The 11,069-nt window shown below is 44.6% G+C and overlaps 1 protein-coding gene across 1 annotated transcript in view; it reads left to right on the top strand.

Moving 5' to 3' along the window:
- The first annotated feature begins 721 nt into the window (after nucleotides 1-721).
- PGGT1B (protein geranylgeranyltransferase type I subunit beta) overlaps nucleotides 722-11,069 on the top strand; it is a 45,335-nt gene continuing 34,987 nt past the window's right edge. The window contains exons 1-2 of the mRNA XM_077290556.1: nucleotides 722-974; nucleotides 4,910-5,028. Of these exons, the coding sequence (XP_077146671.1) occupies nucleotides 760-974; nucleotides 4,910-5,028 (334 nt within the window). The 5' untranslated portion in view covers nucleotides 722-759. The remainder of the gene's footprint in view (nucleotides 975-4,909; nucleotides 5,029-11,069) is intronic.

The following is an 11,069-nucleotide window of genomic DNA, read 5'->3' as shown; positions in this document are numbered from 1 at the left end:
TGATGCCCAGAACCCATTTGTGCCAGGCTGGATTGACAGGAACTTGATGTGTGGCATCACAAGGTATGCAAGTCAGGTGTCAGATCAGTGGCACAAAGCCATTTAACACCTTTAATACCATACCTCAGTGCCCACTTTGATGCCCATTTTTGTGCCAGCCTTCTAAATTTTGTATCTGTTTTTAAGTGTATTCACAAAAGGACACATGACCGCATATTATTATATACTCAGAATGGTTTATTTTTATACAAAAACCTGAAAAAAACAGAAAATAAAAAATAGCCGAATAAGAAACTGCTGAATAAGAAACCAACTTCAGCCCGAATAAGAAACTGAACGAATAAGAAACCAACTTCAGCATCGTCTCTCTTTCCCGTCTTCAAAAGTTGGGAGGTATGCATATACAATAGATGTGGCTACTTGTACCTCAGACATCCTCCATGGACACGGCATGTGCACACAGTGTGCGTATAACGTGTACGTGTACACTGCCTGCATATAGAATGTGTGTCGCTACTTGTAACTGACACCCTCCATGGACGCAGTATGTGCACACTGTGTGTATAACTATGTGTACATCATGTGCATATATAATGTGTACGTACACAGTGTCCGTATATAATATACACATATGTACACTCGTGCACAGACACCGTCACTCAGTCCCTGGTATAGACTAGCCAGCATTAATACGGAGCATGAAGTACCATCACTCTCCGGAAGCTCGGGGCCTGACTGCTCTCCCACGTGACTGATCACATGATGCTGACGTCACCGCAGGTCCTGCAGCTCACTAGGAATTGGCATCCGCTGTACGGAAAGAGGTGCGGGTCAGAGCGCAGGAGGGAGATGGCGGAGGAGGACGATGAGTTGCTTGGCGAGAGGTTACTGTTCTTGCCCGATCGTCATGTGCGTTACTTCCAGCGGAGTCTACAAGCGCTCCCCGAGCAGTGCTCGCCACTGGAGACCAGCAGGTAATGTGCGGGGCCCCCGGCTCTGTGGCTTCTCGCCCCCCGTATCCCGGTGCCATACACCCTGTGCACTGTCCGGTGCCGTCATTACTCGTCTCTAGGACTCATTGTGCTTTCCTCTCACCCATCTTGTGAATGTTAAAGTCCACAGATCAGTTTATGGGCAAAATGTCCTGGGTGGGGGTGACGGGTGTAACCACGTAAGTGCCGGCACCAGGGCTGTGAGCCATCAGTGCCAGGACAGCGAGGAGATGCACGTAAAGGGTTATTCCCCCCCAAAAGTAAGTACACCCCTCTCTGTATGACGGGGATAATTCACCGATCACTGGGCATCGGACTGCTGGGACCCCAGTGATCCTGACTGGGCTCTGTGTGGCCTGGTCTCTGGGGGCCCTTCCCCATGTGGGAGACCCCGCTGAGCTGAGAGCAGCGCCCTTCAGGAGACACAGCAGCTTCTTTTTGTCTTAAATGTGGTAGAGGGTTTGTTTGTTTTTTGCGTCTTTTTAGTAATCTGAGATCTCCTTAGCGCTTGTTTGACATTTTTGACCGCCGACAGGTTTATTAATCGTTTTTCCTAATTTTTGAGTCCTCTTTCATACAGATGTTTTCTTTTTTCCCTCCATTCATCTGTGAAGAAATGGCTAACGTTTTCTGAGGTGAAAATACTCAAACATGGCGTCTGTTGGGCCGGCAGTGTGAAAGCTCTATATGTAACCAAAGATGTCTTCTGAGGTGACGGCTCCTGGAGAAGGGGCGGCTCATTCCTTTTGGCGTCTTTTGAAACTTGAAGCTGCTAAGAATAAATGCACACGGTCAGTAATCGCTGCGGGTTGGACGCTGTGCACTTGTGCAGCTTCCAGATGTTACCACATAGTGGATGGGACTTCAAGAAATAGCACAGACGCTCGCGGCTTCCCTGCGGAGACGGACATGTGACGCGTCTTTCCAGACCGCAGCATGTTTATTTATCTTGTGAAGATGCTCAGTCTCGACAAGATAAATGTCACCCATACAGTGTATTGGGCGCAGTGATTCTGCACGGTTCAATGATCACATGCGGATTCACCTGCATACAATAGCCGGCAGTGCTATGGACGGAGCGGACATGTGCTGCATCCAAAGCGCTGCTGATTACTGACTGTGTGCACCCGGCCTAAAAGACGCTTAGAAGCCGGCACATATGAAAAGCAAGTCCTATATACATATAATAAATGTGAGCGTTCTTCTGAGCACTTTTTCAGACCAGTTTCAGAGCAGCCACTGTGTGCACATGCTCTTAGAGAAAACATTTTATAATCCCTCTCTGTGATGCAAAACAAACAAAAAGAGAAAGTTTGAACTCCTGCTACAGTCCGGTTCGCTTGGGGGAAAGAAAGCTGAAACTTTTCAAGATAAGAACACTCTGCCAAGGGTTCATATACGAGTTGTCTGTCAATAATAAGCCATTTATCGTACAGTAAGCAGAGCGATTGTACGGGTGACGTTAGCAGTGCGCGGAGCACTAAGTGTCCTACAGATAGGGTATGTGTCCACGTTCAGGATTGCATCAGGATTTGGTCAGGATTTTTCATCAGTTTTTGTAAGCCAAAACCAGGAGTGGAACAATTAGAGGAAAAGTATAACAGAAACATATGCACCACTTCTGCATTTATCACCCACTCCTGGTTTTGGCTTACAAATACTGATGAAAAATCCTGACCAAATCCTGATGCAATCCTGAACGTGGACACATACCCTAAGACTGGATATTAAAGTACGGGTGCTTTCCCAAATCCGTGTGATATGTCCGAGGGCCATCCATTTTTTTTTTCCTATTGGACAGCACTCTGACCCATAGAATAATAAGATCCATTCATGTGCAGCTCGGGGCAGAAAACCTGTGAAACTGTCTTATTATGAGCTGATGTTGGGGATCAGAATAGGATGCACCCGGTCTGTGTACTGTCCGATAACAAATCTGCCAGAGCACAGATATGCGAATGTATCCTAAGATCCAGGACAAAGACTCAGTCCGAATTTATCAAGGGCCGTACACTCGTATTAATGTTAAAAAAAAAAAACCAAAACCACTAATGCTCAGCATTCTTTGCAGAGACGATTTGGTGGTTTTTATTGGAAGGGCTTCCACGAATGTACAGATTGTAGAGATCATGCAGACGTCCAGGCGCGGACTGCCACGGCATGGACTGCCCTTGTGTCTCCAGACCGGTGCTTAAGTTTCCCATATTTCTGTGAGGCTGTCCCGCTCGAGTCGGGAGCGCATTGCTGTCCTATCCTGGACCCACTTGCACAGATGTCTGAATGAGCCCTTGCTATAATATAAATCAAGGGTTGTCCGAAAAATTTCTTCCTGGGCCCCATAATAAAAGTAAAAATATTACTCCATTTACTTTCTGGTAGCTTTGTAAACCTTATAACTATAAAATTAGCCTCTTGTTGTCCCACCCTGATTGCTCCAGGCAAAAGTGACCTGGCCAGATTATGGCCACGTCTGACTCCCCTGCTGGGCCTCACCAATAAATAGGGGGCACCCTACAGTTTGAGAAGCAATGCTATCAGTTAGCAGAAGTCTGCATTATATGCTCATATCTGGCAGCAAAAGTATGTGGCATTTATATAGAGCAATGTGCCCTTTAGGGTATGTGTACAGGGATTTGCTGCAGACATTTCAGCTGAAAATACTGAAGTGTTGGCCAGAAATACCAGCATAAACTACCTGTGTTTTTGCAGCACTTTGCTGCAGTTTTTTTCTATTCAATAGTACAGGTGGAAAATGGCAAAAAGGCTAAAAGAATTGACATCCTGCAGATATGATTTCATCAGTGTTTGTCAGGTTTTCCCAACAGTGATACACGGTTGAATTGCTTCTATTGAGTGCAATGCTAATCATGGCCAGCATGTGGATTACACACGGACACCATCCATGTGCTGGCCATGAGTTTCACTGACCCATTTTGATTAAGTGATTGTTTTTTTTCCCACAGGGATCTGAGGGTTAACATTTCTCCTTGTGGAGAGTGACAACTCAGGCCTGACATGTCAGAGTGAGGAGACTTGTATGCCATTCGTGCTCCTGTGGGGAAATTAAATTTGCAGATTGCCTCTCTAGCGCCACCTTTTGGAAGTAACAATCCTGAAAGTCAATATCGACCCATCAGCAAGCAAATTGAGATTCTGGTTTGGCTTTTATCCTTAGGATATGTGCACACGTAGATGGAACCTCTGCGGATTTTTCCGCACCTGTTTTGAGAAATCCACATGTAAAAAGCACTGCGTTTTACCTGTGGATTTACTGCGCATTTTATGCGTTTTTTTGTGCGGATTCCACCTGCGTGCGGATTCCTATTATGGAGCAGGTGTAAACCGCTGCAGAATCTGCACAAAGAATTGACATGCTGTGGAATAAACAACGCAGCGTTTCCGCGCATTTTTTCCACAGCATGTGCACTGCGGATTTTGTTTTCCATAGGTTTACATGGTACTGTAAACTCATGGAAAGCTGTTGCTAATTCGCAGCGTTAAAACCGCTGCGGATTCTCAGCAAAATCCGCAATGTGTGCACATACCCTTAGTCATATGACAAGGCTTGTTAAAGGGTCGATATTAACTTTGAGGATCACAGCTACCAGTAGGTGGCGCTCTAGTTTCAGTCCTCTTCTTCTCCGAATTTGCATATATATTTTTTCACGGACACACGGTCTACAAAACAAACCAGGCACGTGGACAGCCCCATAGGCTATAATGGGTATATGTTCTATCTGCGATATAATGATGGACGGATGTCTGAATGAGGCCTAAGATGCTAATAGGACTGTGGTAGCGGATCATGGGAAATTGCTTATTTCTGGGCTGTGATACGTCTGTTGTCCTCTCTGTATTACATTAATGTGTTCGGGGATCAATCATTACTTTGACACTTTTCCAACTTGTATTTTTAGGTTGACGATTGCATTTTTCGCTCTGTCTGGACTGGACATGTTGGACTCCTTGCACGTTGTGAACAAAGATGAAATAATAGAGTGGATATATTCCCTCCAGGTTCTTCCCACTGAAGACAGTGAGTCAGTATTTTATTTGCTTTTATATAGTACAAAAGGAATGAATCATAGTAAGGACAAAAATAGTTATTTTCTGGCCCTCATACACACTAGATTTGCTGGCCGTATTTGGGGCACTTGACGACCATCTAATGTGTATAGGGACCCCCAACCCTCCCCTGACAGATGACCGTTTGTTCCCCTACTAAATAAGCAGCATCTGGCAGCAGTGTACTCCACTCTATCCATAGTGACCACATGGACGCTCGGCCAAGGAGAGCATTCCTGTGTCTGGGGATGTTGGGAGAGAGATGGCTGACGGCTGTCTAAAGTGTATTGGCACTTCTGCGCAGCAGATGTCTCAGGGAGATGGAAAATAAACTCTTGTCTATCTCAGGGGGACATATATGTCACCAGTAAGTTCTCGTGGACTCAATATAAACACAGACATTATATAATGTGGGAAATGCACAAAAAATAGTAACTTATTGTACGAGTCTGTGCCAACAAACCCGGTTCCACCATGGAAGCAGCCATCAGATTAGCATCTATTAAGTCCTCGCCACCTCCCAGGTCACTGATCTGCTGCTTTGGGTACATGGTGCCAACAACAAGTTATCACTGGCAGCAAGAGTACAGAATAAATGTAATTTCATTCTTCTCTTGAAATCTGTCTGGGCTCCTATAGAAGTCAGCAGCAGCAAGAGCTCGCACTTTTTTATAGCACTTTTATAGTAAGCTGCTTTGAGAGGTTCTCCCCTACTTTATTATTATCATGGTGTAAGAAATAAGAAAAAAAATTATGTATAATTTCCTCCAGGGCTGGAGCTGCACCTCTGCATTCAGTACTGCATCCTCACCCACCTCCTGACATCATCATCCTTCCCTAACTACACAAACTGCTTTTTTTTTTTTTTTTTTTGCTTCCCTTTTTATCACGTTTTGTTTTAGAATGTCTGTGCATGCTGTGATACTCAAAAAAGCGTCATCAGAGGGCAGAGGCTGTGGTCATTGTTGCAGCCCCTGTCCCTTCCCTGAAATGAGGAAACATCAGCGATGCTCGTTACAGGGGCTGGGCTAGTCTGTGCGATGTGCACAATGACAGCGTGCACTGTTGTCAGCTCACATCAGCATTAACGAACCGGCAACAGAGCGGTGTCAGAATTCCTGGCGTGCAGAGACCAGTACCCTCACAGGCAGCACCCTTTTTTGACGGCTCGTTACTGCTGATCTGAGCTAACAATAAAGCAGTGTCAGAATACCCGGCGTGCAGAGACCAGTGCTGTCACAAATCTGCACGCTGGTTATACTGACAGCGAGCTCGTTGCTGCTGATCTGAGCCAACAATAGAGAGCGCACTGTCATTGTGCACATTGTACAATGTGCAGGGACTAGCCCGGCCCCAGAAATAAGTGTCATTGATGATGCTTCATTTCAGGGAGGGGGCAGGGGTTGCAACAGTGACCGCAGCCTCTACCCCCTGATGAGTGTGAGTATCCCAGCATGTACTGGGATTCTGAAACCAAAGTCATCAAAAAGGAAGTTTTTAATAAAAATTTTTTTAAAAAAGCTGTAAGTGTAGTTGGGGAAGGATAGATAATTTTTAATTCAAGTATATTAGAAAATAGTTCTGATTATGGCATTTAATAGATGGGAATTTAGGATGAAAACTAATTTGGGCTTCGCACCACCTCTTTAAATTATCTGAGTAAATAAATAACCCTGATTCTTAAAGTGTATTTTGCTTTCCTGCACAGTCTAATATAATCTCTAAGAAGCAGACCCATTAAAGGGAACCTGTCCCCCGATTTTGGCGGGACCAGTTTTGGGTCATATGGGTGGGGTTTTTGGGTGTTTGATTCACCCTTTCCTTACCTGCTGGCTGCAATATTGGATTGAAGTTTATTCTCTGTCCTCCGGAGTACACGCCTGCGCAAGGCAATATTGTCTTGCGCTGGTGTGTACTCCGGAGGACAGAGAATGATCTTCAATCCAATATTGCAGCCAGCATGCAGCCACCGGGTAAGGAAAGGGTGAATCAAACACCCGAAAACCCCGCCCATATGACCCAAAACCGGTCCCGCCAAATTCAGGTGACAGGTTCCCTTTAATTGTTTAGAAGTTTATTAAAACACGTGTACATACAAATTAAATGTGTTCCTAAACACAGGTTAACGGCCCTTTGGCACCACTGTTATTCTTCGTGTGAACACTAGGTGGCAGTGTAACTTAGGTAGATATCTTACAATTATTTATGCAGTATCTGATACTCTACAGGTTTCACTTCCCCATAAAGCAGGTGGAGATTCTGGAAGTTGGAGAAGTTTTCAAAGAGCCATAAATCTGCAGCAGAAATGTAATATATGCAGGTCTCAACACACTCAGATTTTAGTAAATATTATCTTCTACCGCAGAACACAGAGGACTTAGGTTGCTTAATTAATTATTCATTGGTTCTGTGCAGCAGTCTGCTTTTCGCCAAGTGCACTGGTCACATGGACTTTGACTAATTAACTTGGACTGGATACCTTTAACCCCTTAGGCTATATTCACATCATGTTTTAACCCCGACCTCACTGCTTGGTGCACCCTTGACCTGACCAAACATTTAAGAGCACCTTCCCACTTGTTTTTCCTTCCCCTTCCCCTCCTCATCTTCTTTGATTATAGAGCAAGAGAAGGATGGCGATAGATGGAAAATAAGTAGGTGAGCAGGTGCATTTAAAGAGGCACTCCTCCTCCCATCAAAATGTTTATCCATTTAATACATTGCAGTCATCATTATACTGTGTATTTACAATCAGGGCTGTGGAGTCGGTATAAAATGGACTTATTCCTAAAATATATAATACATTGGGTACAGTAGTTCAGTGCAGGATATGCTGTAAATGTTTTCATAAGAATTTGGGAAAGTTCTGAAATGTCCTATAAATGTCTGTTCTGTTCCTGATCTAAGGATCTCGGCTTTTAACGGAGATGAATCTGTGCTGCACTTTGTGCACATGCTCAGTAGTGATCATTGCTGGGGAGTTGGAAGTCAGGGAAATATGAGTCTGTGGTTTGGCTTACCAACTCCACAGCCCTGCTTACAATTGCTAATTTTGCCTTTCTATCCAGTTAATTCTTCTCTCTTCCATCAGTTCTATGACACATGATTATAAACAGACTAGCTGAATCCTTCTAAGCTCTATGTAGAAACAGGAGGTCTCTTTTTCCCTGTTTGAGTAATAAGTCCCTGGCGAGGAGAGGAACAGAGCTGCTGGGTCATGAGTTTCTCGGGGACAAAAGATTTCCTGTTTCTACATAGAGCAAAGAGAAGAATTAACTGTGTATAAAGGCAAAATGAGCAATTGTAAGTACACCGTGCTGTGTAATATGATATTAAGAGGATAAAACCTTTGATGGGGGGGAGGAGTGCTTCTTTAAATGACTGCTCTTGCCTTGATGCACCAAAAGCCTGTACTTGGTTAGAAGGCTCATTCTGTGTTGGCAGAGTCCCTTTGATGAAGCAGATGGAGTCACTTTCAGCAGTACCCACTTATTTGAAGCCGGCACCAATACATAGTCAACTGCATTTTTGTGTCTGCCTGAAATGGGTGAATTCTGCTGAAAATGATGTCTGGCGGAGAACAAAAAGACTCTCTGCTTTATTATAGTCAGTGGCCTCATCGTTTTTCGGTGCTTCAGACATAAGCCCTGATGAAGCTAAAACATGGTGTGAACATTACCGTAGTGACCAAACTCAGTTTTTGAAATGTGAATTGTCAGCTTATGTGGTAAGAACTCTGGGATTCCTCTACATAGACCAGGGATTGAAGAGGTTTTTTTTTTGTTTTGTTTTTTCATGGCACATTGAACTTTTAGTGGTAAATTTAGGTGTTTTGTATTTTATAAAAAAAAAAAAATTTTTAATAATTTGTAAAAATAATCAATGATCAAATTTTGATTGCTTCCGTCCTTTAGTTAGATCGTCAGACTACCCAAAAAAAGGAACCTAATACCATTTCCCATATGTCTTCTCTATGTCAGCATCATTTTTCACACATTATTTTATTTTATTAGATGTAGAAGGATTAAAAGTTTTGCAGCAATTTTTTTTAATAACAAAACTTATTTTTTGAGGACTTATTCGGTTTTGTTGTGACTCTGAGGAGCTTCTATGTTAGAAAAGACACTGAAAGTGTTACTGTTGTAAAAGCAGCACCCCTCAAAGTACTCACAACTTCTGTCAGGAAGATTAACCCTTCAGATGCTTCACAGGAATTAATGCAAATTTCTGAATAAAGGAATTGATAAAATGGAAAATATTTTTTTCCATTCAAATTTGTCTCTCCTCCTATCGGGCCACCATTAATGGCAGACGCTGTGGCCATTACTTGGCCTCCGAAAGCAATGGCAGTCATCGGGACCACACGAGATGCCGATGGGGATTAAGATTTCCATGACTCTGACTCCAACTTCACCAAAATGGGCTCCGAGTCCACGACTCCGACTCCACAGCCCTGCCTGCTATACATGCCCCTATCCTAGTATATGCACCCCATCCTAGTATATATGCTTCCATCCTGGTATATGCTCCCCATCCTAAAATATGTCCCCCATCCTGCCGGTGCAGCTGTTCAACTCATAGGAAATAAAACCTTCCTTTCTCTCCTCTGCCGAGCCATATTCTGTTGACAGCTGACTTCAGCGTCCAAGTGACGGGGCGCATGACGTCACTGCCATGCATCCAGTCTTGTGTACGCCAACGTCATGTATTGTGGTGCGTGGACCTGCACGGACACACATCTAGCTGAAGTAGGGGCTGGCGTCACCAGACTCTTCACCTGCCGGCACAGTCTACTGATGCCAAATAGCAGTAGCGTGCATGCCCACAGGGAGGGCTCTGCGTGCCCCCTCTGCCACTGGGGCAGGTCATCAGTATCTGATCGGTGGAGGTGTGACACTCTGTGCCGCTGGGTGTGCGGAGTTGAGGAGCTGCATAGTAGCTGCAGCCATGTAATGCACATCCACCCCCTATTTAAGTATAAGGACATTACTGCTTTTCTTGGGCGCAGTTACATGAGCCTTGTTGCCCAGCTGCATATTTCCAATTGGACCTCCGTTAGAGGGGTTATATAACCCCCGATCATATGTGCTTTACAGGCGGGTCCCACACACAGGACCCCTTTTCTGTGCTAGAATGGAGAACCAACCTGTCCCCTTTTTATCCTATGGTGCTGGTGTAATGATCCTTTTCCCTTTATTTGTTTTGTAATGTATAATTAGATGTGATCTTCGGGAGTGAGAAAAGCCAGGACTGCATTAACCAAATGATTGCCACAATGGCTTCTTTTTACTAAAGTTTTCTTTCAGTGTACAGTGAAGTTGCTGATGGTGATAGTTGTCACTCGGACATGATTTTAGTGCTAATGCATCCATTTCTGTTACATTCAAGTCAATGTAGCCGAGAAGCCAAAGTTGTGTTTTCGCGAGGGAGAATGAATCAAAGAAAATTGACTCTGCAGTCTGGGATGACGATGACTTGCAGGCATTTTGTGAAGTGGACACGCTGGGCGCAGAGAACAGGCTTTACCTGCCATCCTGAGTCAGCGCAGGGCAGGCGCTCGCCTCTCTTCAGGTGTCCCCAGGCCTGCAGGAGCGTGCCACTGAGTCTTAATTGTCTCTGATTTATAACTCTTCTTTCTAGAGCCAGGAATATAATTGTTATGCAATGTCTTCTTTATAAGTCACTGACTGGTTCCCTCTTAGGCCTCTTCACACATCCGAATAATACCGGCACCGGTGCCATCAGTGCTTTGGATCAGTGTGTCATCACTGTGCAATCTGTTTTCTTTCAGTATGGCTTAAAAGGGATGTCTGGCCCAGATTGATAAGTCTGCAGTCCCTCTGTGTAACTGCAGACTTCTGAACCTCCCCAGCGCACGCACTGTATGCTGCGGGAGCGGAGGGTATGTGTGCATTATACATACTCCCGGGACAGCCCTGCTCCATCTACTTGTACTGAGCGAGGTCGCACCCGGACTAGTGATGGAGCCATACAGTGGGTTTGGCCAACACA

Source organism: Ranitomeya variabilis, chromosome 1 (genome assembly GCF_051348905.1).
Source record: "Ranitomeya variabilis isolate aRanVar5 chromosome 1, aRanVar5.hap1, whole genome shotgun sequence".
NCBI lineage: Eukaryota > Metazoa > Chordata > Amphibia > Anura > Dendrobatidae > Ranitomeya > Ranitomeya variabilis.
The sequence above is the reverse complement of the archived record's forward strand: the minus strand, read 5'-3'. Positions and strand labels throughout refer to the sequence as shown.